This window comes from Synchiropus splendidus, chromosome 4 (genome assembly GCF_027744825.2).
Source record: "Synchiropus splendidus isolate RoL2022-P1 chromosome 4, RoL_Sspl_1.0, whole genome shotgun sequence".
Classification (NCBI taxonomy): Eukaryota; Metazoa; Chordata; class Actinopteri; order Syngnathiformes; family Callionymidae; genus Synchiropus; species Synchiropus splendidus.
In genome coordinates this window covers 27,491,996-27,509,021 of record NC_071337.1, presented here as the reverse complement: position 1 = coordinate 27,509,021, position 17,026 = coordinate 27,491,996, and the positions used below count along the sequence as shown (strand labels likewise).

At 50.8% G+C, this 17,026-nt stretch overlaps 3 protein-coding genes across 4 annotated transcripts; 2 read left to right on the top strand and 1 right to left on the bottom strand.

Moving 5' to 3' along the window:
* The first annotated feature begins 82 nt into the window (after positions 1 to 82).
* Positions 83 to 11,500, top strand: aspm (assembly factor for spindle microtubules). 2 transcript variants are annotated; one of them, XM_053862844.1, is made up of 25 exons: positions 83 to 404; positions 1,187 to 1,330; positions 1,409 to 2,555; positions 2,622 to 2,723; positions 2,811 to 2,957; positions 3,024 to 3,263; positions 3,326 to 3,393; positions 3,453 to 3,594; positions 3,778 to 3,908; positions 3,975 to 4,150; positions 4,223 to 4,368; positions 4,436 to 4,521; positions 4,589 to 4,768; positions 4,829 to 5,024; positions 5,080 to 5,222; positions 5,279 to 5,407; positions 5,467 to 5,661; positions 5,756 to 9,625; positions 9,788 to 9,925; positions 10,044 to 10,235; positions 10,314 to 10,506; positions 10,587 to 10,741; positions 10,838 to 11,014; positions 11,082 to 11,242; positions 11,319 to 11,500. In XM_053862844.1, the coding sequence occupies exons 1-25, from the start codon at positions 141 to 143 to the stop codon at positions 11,419 to 11,421; spliced, it is 8,625 nt and encodes a 2,874-aa protein (XP_053718819.1). In that variant the 5' UTR covers positions 83 to 140; the 3' UTR covers positions 11,422 to 11,500. The 2 variants fall into 2 exon arrangements, with proteins under 2 accessions (XP_053718819.1, XP_053718818.1); XM_053862843.1 differs by having other exon boundaries at positions 5,756 to 9,706.
* Positions 11,501 to 12,075: 575 nt separating this feature from the next.
* Positions 12,076 to 13,134, top strand: LOC128757217 (transmembrane protein 69-like). Its single transcript, XM_053862323.1, has 3 exons — positions 12,076 to 12,227; positions 12,320 to 12,361; positions 12,433 to 13,134. The coding sequence occupies exons 2-3, from the start codon at positions 12,320 to 12,322 to the stop codon at positions 13,132 to 13,134; spliced, it is 744 nt and encodes a 247-aa protein (XP_053718298.1). The 5' UTR covers positions 12,076 to 12,227.
* Positions 13,135 to 13,207: 73 nt separating this feature from the next.
* On the bottom strand, positions 13,208 to 15,720 carry slc25a24 (solute carrier family 25 member 24). Its single transcript, XM_053862508.1, has 10 exons — positions 15,386 to 15,720; positions 15,180 to 15,306; positions 15,021 to 15,108; positions 14,824 to 14,935; positions 14,592 to 14,750; positions 14,377 to 14,529; positions 14,005 to 14,112; positions 13,766 to 13,933; positions 13,546 to 13,696; positions 13,208 to 13,469 (listed from the first exon to the last, which is right to left on the bottom strand). The coding sequence occupies exons 1-10, from the start codon at positions 15,530 to 15,532 to the stop codon at positions 13,288 to 13,290; spliced, it is 1,395 nt and encodes a 464-aa protein (XP_053718483.1). The 5' UTR covers positions 15,533 to 15,720; the 3' UTR covers positions 13,208 to 13,287.
* Positions 15,721 to 17,026: the final 1,306 nt, after the last annotated feature.

The window sequence follows — 17,026 nt, the reverse complement described above, 5'->3', positions numbered from 1 at the left end:
GGCTGTCGCTCTCAGATGCTCGCCGTCTATTGGCTCCTGCGCCAGCAGCGCCATTTCAAATCGTACCGGCGTCAAAGCAAGTCGTTCAACATGTCCGCTCCACATCTCTGAAGCGTTTAGCTCCAGAGTACACAGCAAAGATGACGGCGACAGGCGAAGGCCTGATGAACTTCACAATGCACCGGTTCGAGGATACCGACAAGGAAAACGACGTGCCGGTGTTGAGTCTAATCCAGTTCTCCCGACCCCCATTTTTGAACTTCGGGGTCGTGAAGGTCGGAACCTGCAGGTCCGCGGAGCTGCTGGTGGAGAACCCCAATGACGAAGGAGAGGCCGAGGTCTGGGTGGAGAAGATCCCCTCCGTGAGAGGGTTCTCTGTGGACCGAGACTCCTTCACCGTTCAGGTGTGTGGGTGTGCATGTATTTATATATTCCTGTGCGGACCAGTCTTTGACAAGACACTGACAGTTTGGCCGGTCCACATAGAGTTTTGAGGCTGAAAACGTCAACTTAACTGGGTCATTATAATTGGGTTCAAGTTTGGTTCAGAGTCCTGGTCAAGGTTAGCTTTTGTTTTGGATGGTTAAGTTAAGGGTCGGAGGCTTTGGAAAGCATGGCAATGAGAGGTCTTCACAAGGATAGAAATGCAACTAAGCGCTGCTCGCGGTTGAGGTTAGCACCCATGTCAGTGATAAGTGCATGAGCACTCGCGATTAATGGCATGCATTCATCTACTTTTCTTTGCAAAGACAACCAGGGATGTGTGACACAGTAAAACAATGCTGCTTCTATGGCATGAACAGCGAGTCTTGAATGAAAGCAAAAACTAAAGTGATAACTTTTGCCTAAGACGTAGTTGGTAGTAGAAGTAGAATCTTTGGTTTAAGTAGTTGTTTAACCGATTACATGTATTGTCTTCAGTCTTGCTTGTTGTTTTTCTCAACCCCACTCACCTGCATGCAGAGCACACTAAACGGTGGAGCATTCATGAAAAAATATTTTCCAAAAGGTAACGTGAATACAGGTAAATTGGTTCTCAAATTTGGGTCTTGTCATCATCTCCCCTATGTTGTTGAGCAGGTAACTGACTCAATGCTATGCAGAATAGGCTCTTTAAAGCCAGTTTTTGCTCTTGAGTGATCAGTTCCAGCGAAATGTTGATGTAACGGTTCAATCATTTCCACAGCCCAAGTCGTCCACCACTCTGACTGTGACATGGACGCCCACAGAAGACGGCGGGGTTCGAGAGGTCGTCGTTTTCAACGTCAATGGGGTTCTGAAGCACCAGGCGATTCTGTTGGGCCGGGCTGAAGCTCCTAAGAAGAAGAAGGTACGTTTGGGCCCGAAACTTTGTTGACTGGGTGTAGTGTAGTGTGACATCAATTTGATGCTATGTTTGCTCTTCCAGAGAAGCTTGTGGGATAAAATGAAAACCCAACAAAAGGCAGGCGGGAACTCTGGCTCCCCCCGGCGGAGGTGGGAACAACCGCTGCTTAAGATGGCGGGCAACAGAAATAACCAGTTGAGCCGAAATCCTCGGAGCAAGCGTGACAAAGTTCGTAGCCCGCTTGCCTCGCTTAATGAGTCTAAAGCAACCCAAAAAGGAGCCGCGGTCCGCCGGTGCGAGCTACAGCAGCCAGAGTCTTTTAAAGTTGTGAAGAGTTCTAGTCAAGTTCGACTGCTCCCGCCCAGTACAAAATCGCAGCCTGAAAACAAAAATCCCACGCGGTTGCTAAACAAAACCATGTCACCTGTTGGCACCCCCGACCACATGAAGAAGCTCATGCCTCGCATTGAGACACAGAGTCCCCTTCCCACAGCTCTGGACTTTGCTGGACTACCGTCCATCAGTGGTGCACTAGCCCTCATCAACTCTGACCTGTCTCTCCGCCGTCCATATTATCCCGAGTTTTCAGATTCCTTGGAATCTCCCATGTCACACAAAGCCTTGCCCGAGACCCAGAATTTGCCCAGACTGACATTTTTTGTCAGTAAGGCCACTCTTTCGTGCCAAAAAGACCCAGAACCGCCCAAAAAACTGAAGTTCAGCACAGACACTGTGGTGAAGGCAAAAGCACCAGTTCCAGATGGGCAGTGTGGACGTGTTATGAAGAAGTCCAGAAGGAGGATCCTGCCGAACCAGCCAGAGCACTGTCCTGTTCAAGACATCAGGAGCCAACTGGAGGTTCACATGTCCATGGGCCCAAGTTTGGATGCGTCTATTACTATCACCTCTCCGTCTTCTGCTCCTGTGGTCCCCTTTACACCTTCAAGTCACTCCTCACCTCTCCAGCCCTGTTCTCCATCTTCAATCAACCTGGAATGTCCCCCTTCTGATGCTAAGCTGGAGCCCTCCACCCCTTCTCCTCAGAAGCCTCCCTCTATTCACCTTCATGTGATGAGCAAGAAGAGGAAAAGTGAGGAGGGTATGAAGAGCATGCAGACGTCAGACGGCATGGGTGAGCTGGGTGGCCTCAAGAGGTCAAAGGTCACTCGGAGCAAGTCTATCAGGGAAGTCCCTCTGAAAAAGTCCGCCCGTAAAAGCAGACCTTCAGGTGGGCAGTTTTTGAGGTTTAGGCACCTGCTGTTGCTAAGTGCTAATGTTTTTTCTCCATGTGCAGGATCTGCTTCCATCAGGTCATCCAGATCTTCCTCCCTGAAGACTTCCCGAGTTCCTGCTGTTGCAAAGACCACCTTGGTCTTCTGCAGAACAGCTGAAACTGGTAAGTCCCAACCACCAAAACAGAGCTACTCTAGGCAGGATGGACTTGAGTCCTTCAGTCTTCTACATGTCAACCGTTGTACTGCAGCGGTTCCACGGCACCCGCTCCCCTTTGCTGCCAAGAACATGTTCTACGACGAGCGCTGGATGGAGAAGCAGGAGCGAGGATTCACCTGGTGGCTGAACTACGTCCTCACTCCTGAAGACTTCAGAGTGACCACTGAGGTCACCACAGGTGTGTGTATATGTTCACTTGAGCGTGTGCGCGCATGGGTCTTAATGTGCTCTGCTTTGTGTACAGTGAGTGCCACGTGCCTCTCAGTGGGGGCCAATGAGAAGGTTAGCGTCGTCAGGGCGCCCACCAAAGAGGAAGTGTCGTTCAGCATGTACACGGCTCACCGCCGGCTGAACCGTCTCCGTCGTGCAGCTTGTCATCTGTTCACCTCGGACGCCATGGTGAAGGCCATCCAGAAGTTGGAGCTGGAGGTGGAGGCACGCCGACTGGTGGTCCGCAGAGACCGCCCTTTGTGGAGAGACATTGGTAAGATCCGACCCGGAGCCCCTCCATGTCCATGTTATCTATAGCCTCCTGTGTGTTTCCAGGTAAACGTCAACAAGTCCTCACCTGGATCCTGTCGTACAACCCGCTGTGGCTGCGCATTGGCCTAGAGGTGAGTTGTCACTCGCCACTGAGCGTTGTCATGTTGATCATGTGACCTCTGCTCCCCAGACCATCTTTGGCGAGCTTGTCCCTTTGACCTGCAACAGCGACACTGTGGGTCTGGCCACATTTGTCCTCCAGCGCTTTCTGTGGAACCCTGACATTGCTGCTCAGTTCAGACACCCGACAGTTCCGCACCTTTACAGAGAGGGTGAGTCTGGATGTTCAGGACAAACAGCGTTTACATACTGAATAGCCCACACGCAGACATGACCACATGGCTTGTCCTCATAGCAATAGCAATTGTTTGTTGTGTCTCATCATCATAATCAGGCCCTGAGTTCAGGTGTTACACATGTACTGGCTCACATTTCACGTGCTCTGCCTTATCCAGGCCACGAGGAGGCACTGTCGCGCTTTACCTTGAAGAAGCTGCTGCTTTTGGTTTGTTTCCTGGACCGGGCCAAACAGTCACGGCTCATGGAACATGACCCTTGTCTCTTCTGCAAGGACGCCCAGTTCAAGGTGCATGAGGTTTCAGAATAGTGTATGTGGTTGCTGTAGATATCTGACTGTGTTTATGTCCCTCAGTCCAGCAAAGATCTACTGCTGGCCTTCTCCAGGGATTTCCTCAGTGGCGAAGGTATCCTGCCCCGTCACCTGGGTTACCTGGGACTCCCGGTCTGCCATGTTCAGACACCTCTGGATGAGTTTGACTTTGCTGTCACCAATCTGGCTGTGGACCTGAGATGTGGAGTTCGACTAGCGTAGGTTGACCTCGGACGACGAGTCGTGAACACCTCACATCGCTACATCATCATCTGCTGCTGCTTCTACAGGAGGGTGATGGAGCTGCTGCTTCATCAGTGGACTCTGTCATCCAAGCTTCGTCTTCCTGTCGTGAGTCGCCTCCAGAAAGTTCATAACGTGGACGTGACCCTGCAGCTGCTGCAAAGCCATGGAGTGCAGCTGAAGGACGAGCATGGTACTTGATGCGGCGAGACCACCACAGCTCCACAGCTGCACTAACCAAACCACCATGTTGTTCTCAGGCTCCGTCATCACTGCCAAGGACGTTGTGGACGGGCACCGAGAGAAAACACTGAGTCTCCTCTGGATGATCATCCTTACTTTCCAGGTGTGACTTCTGTCTATCATGCTCTCCTGTCAATCCGGTGGTCTGACCTTGTCTCTGTCCTTCTCAGGTGGAGACTGTTCTGGATGAGAAGCAGCTGAAGGAGGAGATCTGCTTCCTTCAGAGGAGCTTTAGGACTTGCAAGTCTGACCACACTTCTCTCAGCTGGGACTCATACCAACACCCATCAACCAAGATTGGCTTGCTCATGGATTGGGTTCGCTGTGTTTGTGCTTTCTACAACATCAAGGTGCGTGCGTGCATGCGTGTATGTGCTTGCATTACCTAAGTGCATCACATGTGTGTCCAGGTGGAGAACTTCTCGGTGGCTTTCTCAGACGGTCGTGTCCTCTGTCTCCTCATACATCACTACCATCCATGTCTCATTCCGCGAGCTTCTGTGGGTCTCAGAACTACGCAGACTGTGGACCGTCCCAGTAGGGGGTGCGTGGCGCTGGACTGCTCCAGCGATACAGACTCCTTCTCAGACAACCTCACTGACACAGGTAGGTGTTCGAGCATTGCTCACTCAGACAACTGTAGCTGACGTGATGTGATCAGATCCACAGAACACGGAGTTCACAGAACTTCTAGAAAATGAAAAGAAGAACTTCAGGCTGGTGAACTCAGCTGTGAAATTCCTGGGAGGCATACCGGCCATGATCCAGCTGAGTGACATGTCCAACACTATCCCCAATGAAAAGGTGAGACCAGAACCAGGATGTCCATTTATGAGTCTGAGCTAACTGACTCTCTTTAGGTGGTGATGTCATATGTCACCTTCCTGTGCGTGCGACTTCTGGACCTGCGGAACGAGACCCGAGCTGCTCTGCGGATCCAGGCATTCTGGAGGAGCCACTGTCTCAAAAAAGACCAACTGCTCCACAAGGTACAAACTAACCTGTCTAACCCTGCGAGTAGACTTTCTCACCCCATCCCTGTTCACAGAGACGCAGCACTGCTGCCGTGAAGATCCAAACACTCGTGAGAAACTTCTTACGGAGGCGGCGAGACCAAAATCGAGCTAGAGCAGCTCTAGTCATCCAAACCATGTGGAGAGGGTTTGAGGTCCGAAGACGCCTGAGAAGAGAACAAGAGGCTGCGCTGCAGTTAAAGCAAGACATTGCAGCAACCTTGATCCAGGTGAGCTCACTACACCCGGATGTCTAGTATACCAGGCACCCTCACTGACAACAAGCCATGCCTGACCCAGTAACCTGAATTCTTCTCTCCTCAGACCCAATGGAGACGGTTCATGGCTTTGAGGAGTTACAAGCTGATAAGAACCAGTGTCCTGCTCATTCAAACTGCATGGAGAACTCACAGGGCTGTTCTGCACTTCCAAAGACTCAAGGGCGCAGCACAGGTCATCCAAGAACACTTCAGAGCCAGAATTCTGGCCCGGGCTGAAAGAAGCACTTTTCTTGCTATGAGAAATGCAGCTTTGAAAATCCAGAGAAGCTTCCGGGGTTGGAGGCGCAGCCGAATGGAGCGGGAGAACCAAGCTGCCACTGTGATCCAGACTTCTTTCAGGCGGTGGTACTGGGTCAGGGTACAGTCTAAGACTGTTGCAGCCATCAAGATCCAAGCGGCCTACCGAGGGAAGAAGACCAGAGATTCTCTTGAGAGACAAAAGCGAGCAGCGACCCTGATCCAGGCGGTCTACAGAGGGAAGAGGACAAGAAAATCTCTGATCAGACGACACAGAGCAGCAACCCTGATCCAGGCGGTCTACAGAGGGAAGAGGACCAGAGGCTCTCTTGAGAGACGACGCAGAGCAGCAACCCTGATCCAGGCAGTCTACAGAGGGAAGAGGACCAGAGACTCTCTTCAGAGACGACGCAGAGCAGCAACCCTGATCCAGGCAGTCTACAGAGGGAAGAGGACCAGAGACTCTCTTGAGAGACAACACAGAGCAGCAACCCTGATCCAGGCAGTCTACAGAGGGATGAGGACCAGAGACTCTCTTCAGAGACGACGCAGAGCAGCAACCCTGATCCAGGCAGTCTACAGAGGGAAGAGGACCAGAGACTCTCTTGAGAGACGACAAAGAGCAGCAACCCTGATCCAGGCTGTCTACAGAGGGAAGAGGACCAGAGACTCTCTTGAGAGACGACACAGAGCAGCAACCCTGATCCAGGCTGTCTACAGAGGGAAGAGGACCAGAGACTCTCTTGAGAGACGACACAGAGCAGCAACCCTGATCCAGGCTGTCTACAGAGGGAAGAAGACCAGAGATTCTCTTGAGAGACAAAAGCGAGCAGCGACCCTGATCCAGGCGGTCTACAGAGGGAAGAGGACAAGAAAATCTCTGATCAGACGACACAGGGCAGCAACCCTGATCCAGGCAGTCTACAGAGGGAAGAGGACCAGAGACTCTCTTGAGAGACGATGCAGAGCAGCAACCCTGATCCAGGCAGTCTACAGAGGGATGAGGACCAGAAACTCTCTTCAGAGACGACACAGAGCAGCAACCCTGATCCAGGCGGTCTACAGAGGGAAGAGGACCAGAGGCTCTCTTGAGAGACGACGCAGAGCAGCAACCCTGATCCAGGCAGTCTACAGAGGGATGAGGACCAGAAACTCTCTTGAGAGACGACACAGAGCTGCAACCCTGATCCAGGCAGTCTACAGAGGGAAGAGGACCAGAGACTCTCTTGAGAGACGACACAGAGCTGCAACCCTGATCCAGGCAGTCTACAGAGGGATGAGGACCAGAGACTCTCTTCAGAGACGACGCAGAGCAGCAACCCTGATCCAGGCAGTCTACAGAGGGAAGAGGACCAGAGACTCTCTTGAGAGACAACACAGAGCAGCAACCCTGATCCAGGCAGTCTACAGAGGGATGAGGACCAGAGACTCTCTTCAGAGACGACGCAGAGCAGCAACCCTGATCCAGGCAGTCTACAGAGGGAAGAGGACCAGAGACTCTCTTGAGAGACGACAAAGAGCAGCAACCCTGATCCAGGCTGTCTACAGAGGGAAGAGGACCAGAGACTCTCTTGAGAGACGACACAGAGCAGCAACCCTGATCCAGGCTGTCTACAGAGGGAAGAGGACCAGAGACTGTCTTGAGCGACAACACAGAGCAGCAACCCTGATCCAGGCAGTCTACAGAGGAACGCGAACAAGAAAATCTCTGATCAGACGACACAGAGCATCAACACTGATCCAGGCAGTCTACAGAGGAACGCGAACAAGAAAATCTCTGATCAGACAACACAGAGCAGCAACACTGATCCAGGCAGTCTACAGAGGGAAGAGGACCAGAGACTCTCTTGAGAGACGACACAGAGCAGCAACTCTGATCCAGGCAGTCTACAGAGGGAAGAGGACCAGAGACTCTCTTCAGAGACGATGCAGAGCAGCAACCCTGATCCAGGCATTCTACAGAGGGAAGAGGACCAGAGACTGTCTTGAGCGACAACACAGAGCAGCAACCCTGATCCAGGCAGTCTACAGAGGGAAGAGGACCAGAGACTCTCTTCAGAGACGATGCAGAGCAGCAACCCTGATCCAGGCTGTCTACAGAGGGAAGAGGACCAGAGACTGTCTTGAGAGACGACGCAGAGCTGCAACCCTGATCCAGGCAGTCTACAGAGGGAAGAGGACCAGAGACTCTCTTCAGAGACGACGCAGAGCAGCAACCCTGATCCAGGCAGTCTACAGAGGGAAGAGGACCAGAGACTCTCTTCAGAGACGATGCAGAGCAGCAACCCTGATCCAGGCATTCTACAGAGGGAAGAGGACCAGAGACTGTCTTGAGCGACAACACAGAGCATCAACCCTGATCCAGGCAGTCTACAGAGGAACGCGAACAAGAAAATCTCTGATCAGACAACACAGAGCAGCAACACTGATCCAGGCAGTCTACAGAGGGAAGAGGACCAGAGACTCTCTTGAGAGACGACACAGAGCAGCAACTCTGATCCAGGCAGTCTACAGAGGGAAGAGGACCAGAGACTCTCTTGAGAGACGACACAGAGCAGCAACCCTGATCCAGGCAGTTTACAGAGGGAAGAGGACCAGAGACTCTCTTGAGAGACGACACAGAGCCGCAACCCTGATCCAGGCAGTCTACAGAGGGATGAGGACCAGGGAGTCTATGTCTAGACAACATCAAGCAGCGACCCTGATACAGGCAGTCTACAGAGGGAAGAGGACCAGAGCCTCTCTTGAGAGACGACACAGAGCAGCAACCCTGATCCAGGCAGTCTACAGAGGGAAGAGGACCAGAGCCTCTCTTGAGAGACGACACAGAGCAGCAACCCTGATCCAGGCGGTATACAGAGGGAAGAGGACCAGAGAAGCTCTTGAGAGACGACACAGAGCAGCAACCCTGATCCAGGCAGTCTACAGAGGGATGAGGACCAGGGAGTCTATGTCTAGACAACATCAAGCAGCGACCCTGATACAGGCAGTCTACAGAGGGAAGAGGACCAGAGCCTCTCTTGAGAGACGACACAGAGCAGCAACCCTGATCCAGGCGGTCTACAGAGGAAAGGGGACAAGAGAGTTTCTGGCCAAACAACAGAAGGCAGCGACCATTATCCAGGCGGTCTACCGAGGAAAGCGAACCAGAGAGTCTCTGACCAGACGACACAGAGCAGCAACCCTGATCCAGGCCGTCTATAGAGGGAAAAGGGTCCGAAACTCCCTGAAAGAACAATGCTTTCTGGCTCAGCAGAATCGTGCAGCAATCGTGCTGCAGGCGGCATTCAAGGGTTGGTGGGTGAGAAGGCACATAGCACGTCTCAATCGTGCTGCCACGTTGATACAGACAGCCTTCAGGAGGTTCACAGCTGAAGTCAAGTACCGGGCCATCCGTCTGTCTGCCCTGACCCTTCAGACTCATTACCGCCGTTGGCAATTGCTGCAGCAGGACAGACAACACTTCCTTGATGTGAAACGTGCTGCCATCATCCTGCAGGCGGCATTCAGAGGCCATGCAGTCAGGTGGGAGATCCGCCATCGGCATTGTGCTGCCACAGTGATACAGTCCCACTGGAGGGGCCATGAATGCAGACGCCAATTCCTGAAGACCCGTGACGCAGCTGTCACTCTACAGCGACAATTCCGTGCGGCTCAGGTCTACCAGCAACAGAGGGTGAGCGTCATTAGCACAAGGGCGTATGCCATCACACTGCAACAAAATATCCTAAGCTGGAGCCAGCACCAGCGGCGCCCGGTACATGCCATTCCTTGCTTCCGATATTTTATGTTCTGTCTGTCCTGACAATTATGCCTACTCTCCCTCTTTCGTGTTCAGGACGAGGTTCAGAGACAACTTCGGTTCACAGCTGCAGTCTTCCATCATCTCAAGGCCATCAAGATTCAAAGAGCTCTGCGGCGTCACTGGGCTCTGGAGTTTGCCAAAGCCCAGGTCCCATATGTTGTGGTCATCCAGGTGAGTAGTATTCTGAGAAGCCCCTGCTTGGCCATCATTTTGTCGTTGGTTACATGTGTATTTGCTGTTGAGGGGTTTGTTATGAGTCCTGCATGCTTCTGTCCTTGTATGTCAACAGAGCTGGGTGAGGGCCTGGCAGCAGAGGAGGCGCTTCCTACAGGACCGGCACCATGTGATCCTGGTCCAGAGAGCAGTCAGACGTTGGTTAGCCTGCCGTGACCGGGCTGCGAACGTCATCCAGCAGGCAGCCCGACGGTTCCTCCTGCGCATCCGTCAGCAGAGAGTCCGGCTGGGCATCATCCAGGCTCAGGTGGGTCCAAGTCCTGTCCTCGTGGTGCTGTTCCAGGCGAGTTCACTGTGCTCAAGTTGGGTCCCTGTGACCCCACAGGCTCTGTGGAGAGGCCACTGCTCTCGCAAAGTCCATGACAACCGTCGCATTATTGCACTGAGACACAAACTTCGTCAGATCTCTGCTGATGTTCAAGACCAGGACAAGCTGGGCCAGAAAACCTCGTCTGCACTAGATCTACTGCTGCACTACAAACATGTATCTGGTATCCTGGAGGCTCTTAAAAACCTAGGTGAGGCCTGTGCCTACTTCTGTGTGCATGCACGCACCTCTGAGTGGAGCACTAGTATTAAGTTGTGTATGTGTGCGCAGAAACCGCCACCAGACTATCCCCTGTGTGCTGTGAGCGCCTGGTGGAGGGCGGAGCCACTTCAGTGGTCTTCAAGTTGATCCGCTGCTGTAATCGCAGTGTCGCATGTATGGATGTCATCGTTGCTTGTGTCCAGATTTTGCTTCACCTGTCCAAGGTTACACATCAATATCATCTTCCTCCATCAATCAGTATCGATTGATGAATGTTTATTTATATATATATATTTTTTTTTTTTTTTTTGATGGGTCAGTACCATCGCACAGTTGAGGCTGTGGTCTCGGTGGATAACTGGTTGGAGACGCTGCTGGATCTACTGCAGAAGTACCGGGGGAAGAGTGGAGACAAGGTGTCAGATAAGAGAGGCAGCATCTTCACTCACGTCTGCCTCCTGCTGATCGTGCTGCTGCAGGATCCACAGCGGGCCCAGGTGCCACTCCTCGTCCATTTACATTCATGGTCAAGAATCAGCCGATTTCTAACGTCCGTCTCAACAGGTGGTGATGTCGCAGGTGAAGTTGATGGAGAGAGTCCAAAGCATCTACCGCTTGATGGCTCGTAAACACCACATGGAGTCCCGGAGAAATGTCGCCAACAAGATGTCAACCAACAGCAGCCTGCTGCTTCCTGCCACAGCCAGGCCCCGGCCCCCGCTCAGGTGTGTGTGTGTGCGTGCTGTACTGGTGTCACCCTCGGATCTTTGTGGTATGTGACTAACTCTTTTCGTGTGTCAGATTGACTCCAGACTGGGTCCTTGGCAGAAGAGGCGTCCTAGATGAGGTGGATCCACTCAGAGCGATGCAGATGTTAGCTGGCCTGTTATTTGTGCCATTGTAGAGTCAGTGTTTTCAAGAAACATTGAGTGTAAATACTTTTTTTTGTTACTGTTACTGCAGTGTCTCAATAAACATACGTTTTCAATCATCCACTTCCTGCCTCACAATCATCTCTGACTTGGCAATCCTCAAACTGCTGGTTCTAGGACACAGAATGGCATCTGGCTGCCACCTATTGACTATTACACTTTGCAGTGGTGCTCTGCGATATATATATATATATTTTTTTTAACAGAACTTCGTCTCGATGTTGTCAACCCTAACTCCCAAATATACCAGGCTCGCTTTTTGTTTTGTTTTGCTGTGTAGTCTAAACAAGTAACGATCCTTCACAAACGTTTTTACAAAATGGTGAAAGGAGAAAAGAACATTTTTGAATACATTATACCGGGGGAGGGTCATATCATAACCAGACTGTCAGATGAAGATAACGCTAAGAAAAAACTGTATTAGTGACGTCATCAACCGGCGCAGCCTGGACATTTATTGCTGGCCAGATACATTCACAATTTATACCCTTTGCTGATTTAAATATTTCTTGTGTTTTAAACGTTAATTTGGAGTGTTATCAATAACGTTGAAGTTTAAATTTAATTAAAATTAAATTAAATTTAAGTTTTAGAAATCCTGACGTCATCATGGAGAGCCGGCCTGATTCTATCCTGAAAGTCTGACCCGTTCTGCCTTGATACTTATAACATTCACGTGAAGACTCCGCATTTCTGAATTACGCATGTGGTTCTGTAAGAGACGGTCTCAAACGCTTTCCTCAAAGCTGTCATCGAGCACCAATTTCCGGGTCTGAAGGTACGTTTTGTGCGCGAGTCGTGGAGCGCGTTCATGTGGCTGGTTGGTTTGTTGTGCAAGCTATAAACAACAAACCTGTGTGTGTGTTTCAGATGTGGTTTTCCATCAGCAAAAACATGTTGATGCTTTACAAGGTAACTCAACCGTGTTGCTGAAATGTCCTTGTGGCGTCACGTGACTGAATGAATTTCTGCTTGTGTCTCAGGGTCTGCCAGGGTCACCATGTCATCGGTGGAGAAGAGCTGCCCATTCCCTGACCATGTTGCTCCCTGCAGCCAGATGCCTTCAGTCCAGACCTTTGGTGCAGCAAAGCAAATGGTTCCACTCTTCAGCAGTCATGCAGAAGAAGCGGGCCAAGGTGGAGCCATCTCCTCGGGAGCTGGACCTGCTGCGCTATGACATGGGTCACCTGTGGAAGAGTCCGAGGCCACCAATACTGATAGGGAGTGCTGGTTTGCTCCCCTTCGTGTTGCCTCCACTCATCATGTCTGCGACGGAGTGCTACCTGACGGAGCTGGCCTTCGCTCAGCTGGCGTACGGCGCCTCCATCCTCTCGTTCCTGGGTGGAGCTCGCTGGGGTTTTGCACTTCCTGACAGCAGCCCTGCGAGACCTGACTGGTTGAACCTGTCCAATGCAGTGGTGCCCCCCCTGCTGGCATGCACGGCTGTGTTGCTGGCCGACAGCATGGCAACTGGCACTGTCATGGTGGTGATGGGTCTAGGCATAGCACTGCACTATGACCTGTCACTGCTACCCGGTTACCCCCCCTGGATGCGGGCCATGCGTGCCGTCCTCACCATTGTGGCTGTTTGCTCGCTGCTTGCAACGTTGGCCCTGCAAGAGCTACTGCCTGAAAAGACCCTGTTCCCAAACAAGACTGAACCAGAAACTCACCAAACCAAATAAATATTTTTCACACGTTCAGTTTTGCTTTTTATGTTGGGTCATTCATCTGAAAGAACAGAATGCACCTTTCCATGTAAACTTTTATTTAGTAAACTTTCATTCCCATCAACAGGAGCTTCGTTTGCTTCCTCCTGGGGGTCTGCTGGCACAGAATTACTTCTGGATCCCAAGTCCAGAACGCATGTATTCATAGACCACATAGCTGATGCTGACGGCCGGAATGACCTTCATGAAGTTGGGCAGGATTCCGCGGTAAAGTCCGAAGAAGCCATCTTTCTTCAAGATCTTCTTCAACATTTGGCTCATGGCTAGCTGCTCTGAACCCTCCACTGACGCTGTAAGGACAGACCATTCTGGTGGTTACTAACTGCATACTGGTTCTGGCCCACCTGTGAACTGAACACTTGATACCCTGCGCCTGCATCCGCGTCCGGATCAGAGCCAGTGGGTAACTGGCGAGTTGACCACAGGTACTGGAGATGGTCCCACAGCCCAGCAGGACCAGGATACCTGGGTTAGCTGAATCTTTGGAGTAGCGTGACAGCCAAACATTCTTCAAGCTCTGTTCAGGAAGACCATCGTTAGAACTATCCAGAAGACAAGTTGGACCAGAAGCTCAGGTGAGACCAACCTCGTAGACAGCAAGGTCGATGCCAGCATACGGGATGATGCCAAGGATGTTTGGAACATAGCCTTTGTAGAAGGCCTTCACGCCCTCCTTCTTCAGTATCTTCTTGGCACAGTCGGCCATGCCAGAATACTGACCCGTTTTTCTCAAAGTGAGCCGGGTCTTTAACACCTGAGAGAGCCGGGATTCTGTGAGAGACGTTCCAACAACGTCAGCTGGTCAACACAAAGTCTATGCCTCACCTCCATCGGGTAGATGGCAGTCTGAGCGGTTGCTCCGGCCAGAGAACCGGCCAGGAACCTCTCATGCGTCTTAACCTTCCCAGGCTCACTGGACAGGACCTTCTTGTACTGTGGGGAGAGTGTTACAAATGTGACATTCGCTGACGCAGCAAGTCATATTAGTCTTACACTTATGATTCATGTGCACAATAATACACCCACTAAATGTCCTGAAAACAGGCATTTTGGATGGTTGGTGCACAAGCCACGAAAAAGGTGAAGTGTGGCAAAAATATTCTTTTTTGGGTGGAATCAGGAAAAAAAACTGTCCACTCTCAGTTGTTTACTTTGCACGTTGAAGGCTACACCTCCACTCTAAGTTTCCAAACACACCTGCTCGTAGGCCATGAACTTGATGGCAGTCTCAGGTGCGATCTTCAGCACGTTGATCCCGTTGCCCCTCCACAAGGAGCTCCAGCCACCCTCCTTCAGCATCTGCCGGAAGCCCCCTGACAGGCTGATCTCGTTGCTTTTGGAGGCATGGACCTGAAACAGGCTCCTCTGGTGGGTTACAAGATTCTGCCTCATATTATCTTCAAACAACTCACCTGCATAAAGACTTTCATACGGTCCAGTGGGGCAGTCCCGGTCCTTGACACGGCACCCGCCATCGCACCGGCAGACAGTTGCTTCCACCACACACCGGTCGTCTTCTCCTCCTCCGTGAACTCATCAGGTATGGTCAGACTATCGCCAATGTCCAGAACCTTCAGACACACGCATTCACATGGGCAAGTGATCATGTGTAAGTACTCTGTGCTACAATGAACTAGGTCTCACCGTGGAGTGTTTCCAGTACCGGATGATCTCCTGCAGATTGGAGGCAGGGTTGAAAAGGAAGTGCTCCCTCCACTCATTCCAGTCCACTGTCATGGTTCCATCCACATCAATACTGGATCACAAGTCAAATCAAGAGTTACTTTATATTAGTTTCAACACTCTCAAGGTTCAGAGTGGAGCTCAAAGAGGACCAGAACCTCTGCAGGATCTTCTGGGCATCGTCCCGGCTAAGGTTCAGACCCAGATCAGACAAAGACCTCTGGACCTCGGCCACGTCGATACGACCTGTTCAAAAACGGACAGTGACGTCACAGGTGACATCACCTTCGTCATTGGCAACTTGTCATCATCAGTACCGTCTTGGTTCTGGTCCAGACTCTTGAAGGTCAAATGCAGTTTCTTCTCGTGCTCCTTCAGGTACCTGGAGAACTCCGAGAAGTCCAAACTGTCGTCTTTGTCCTGGTCGCCTGAGGACACGATCTTCTACACGCGCACACGCACAGTTGTCAAGTGTGGACCGTCCGACTCAGACTAGCTCATCGTAACAGTGACGTCAGAGTACCTGAGCGGCTCCCTGGCCGGTCCGGACCCCCATCGCGGCGAGACCCGCCCGCAGCTCGGACACATCCACTCGTCCGTCCCGGTTCGAGTCCAGTTTACGGAAAAGTTCCTCATAAGAGTCTGCAGTGCTGCAGTCGGCCCTGAGCATGATGCTGCAACTTACGGACAGACAACACGGACACACAACAGAAAGACGCACACACGACTGTGTCCTTATTAAGTAACAAAAAAAAAGTTTACGTTCGAAACGAACCGAACGGAGGAGGAGTCTGGCACACACACGCAGTTCCTGGAGCAGGGTGTGTCCTCCGCTCGGTCTGTCTGCGGGGGCGTGTGTGTGTGTGTGTATGCGTGTGTGTCGTAGTCAGACACACACTTGAGGATTTTAAGGAAACGATACGAAAATCCTGAACATTTAAGTCCATTTGAGTGGATGGAAAGTTGACACCAAACGAAGGATAGACAGGAAATTTGAAATTGTTTGTGAAAGAGGGGTTTGTGTCTCCCCCTACAGGCGAAACTTCAAACGACAGTGATCACTGTGCGTATATGTGACATCTTGTCATGTTGAAGAGGTCACCCCGGCTGCCTACTGCTGTCTTGATTCAGCCAAGTATCTGCCAGTCACACTCCTCCCTGTCTGACAGATGTGAGGCTAAAATGATCGACTAACTTTTCATAAACCTCGATGACAACGGTGCTGGACACAGGTGGACACAGTCATCTATTGTCAAACCTTTGTATTTATCAAATGATCTCCAATTTTCTGTCATAGAAAAGATTCCATTATGAAAACAACCTGGTTGATCAACTGGCCGTCACTGTGGGATCACCTCAGACAAAATATTTTGCCCTCACTTATGTATAGAGATGTGCTCCCAGACTCATGTGGTTTCTAACGCATGTCTGTCATCTTCATCAGAGCCACCCTGTTCTCACTTCAGCTGCCTCTCTTGTAAACAAATGGCTTTCCCTCCATGTTTCTGAGCTAAAACTGCCTGTGTGATGTTGATCCTCGGACATTCGACGTCTCTAAATTCAAATATCTCACTGTCATACATGATACACATACAGAATCGCCAACACGGTCTAGTTACACATGAACACCTGTTATGTTCAATGCAACAGCAATAAAGGTTTGTAAGTACGTGGAAGCGAACAGTCACTCCTGGTGAAGGTCTTTGTACTACTTTTGTTAAATAACAGAAAGTAAGTTTGTGTGCACCTCGTAAGCCAAACAAGCAAATATACTTTTTAAAAAAATTCAGTTTCAGTTTGCCTTAGTTGCCCTAAGATATGACTGGTTTGGTTTCACAAAACAAGTACAAAAAATCTAGATAAGATCACACAGTGTTAGGGGCTTAAAACGAACGTATGAAATAATTGCAAACAAGACAATAATAATAGAAACATTGAAAGAATTGTAATTATAAATAATGTAAAATATAAGCAGTAAAAATAGCAGCATTGCTGATTGTAAGACGTTCTTGAGGCCCACAGAGAGAAACTCCAGAAATACAGGCTGAAGCACCTGCCTGAGGGCATCAGTTGAAACAGGTTCTTGGAAGCTCAGCTGATGACGAATGGATCACAAGTGAGTTGATCATTCACAATGAAGATATGGGAGCGAGTTGGTGAGGCC

What these genes read in the sequence shown, in the direction of transcription:
- LOC128757217 (XM_053862323.1), top strand. Translation starts at nt 12,320, where the DNA reads ATGTGGTTTTCCATCAGCAAAAACATGTTGATGCTTTACAAG. An exon ending in ACATGTTGATGCTTTACAAG is followed by an intron (nt 12,362 to 12,432) that starts GTAACTCAACCG and finishes CTTGTGTCTCAG; the next exon opens with GGTCTGCCAGGGTCACCATG.
- slc25a24 (XM_053862508.1), bottom strand. Translation starts at nt 15,532, where the DNA reads ATGCTCAGGGCCGACTGCAGCACTGCAGACTCTTATGAGGAACTTTTC. An exon ending in GCCCAGAAGATCCTGCAGAG is followed by an intron (nt 14,936 to 15,020) that starts GTTCTGGTCCTC and finishes CTTGTGATCCAG; the next exon opens with TATTGATGTGGATGGAACCA. An exon ending in GACGCGGATGCAGGCGCAGG is followed by an intron (nt 13,470 to 13,545) that starts GTATCAAGTGTT and finishes CTGTCCTTACAG; the next exon opens with CGTCAGTGGAGGGTTCAGAG.
- aspm (XM_053862843.1), top strand. Translation starts at nt 141, where the DNA reads ATGACGGCGACAGGCGAAGGCCTGATGAACTTCACAATGCACCGGTTC. An exon ending in TCCGCACCTTTACAGAGAGG is followed by an intron (nt 3,595 to 3,777) that starts GTGAGTCTGGAT and finishes TGCCTTATCCAG; the next exon opens with GCCACGAGGAGGCACTGTCG. An exon ending in AGGATCCACAGCGGGCCCAG is followed by an intron (nt 11,015 to 11,081) that starts GTGCCACTCCTC and finishes CCGTCTCAACAG; the next exon opens with GTGGTGATGTCGCAGGTGAA.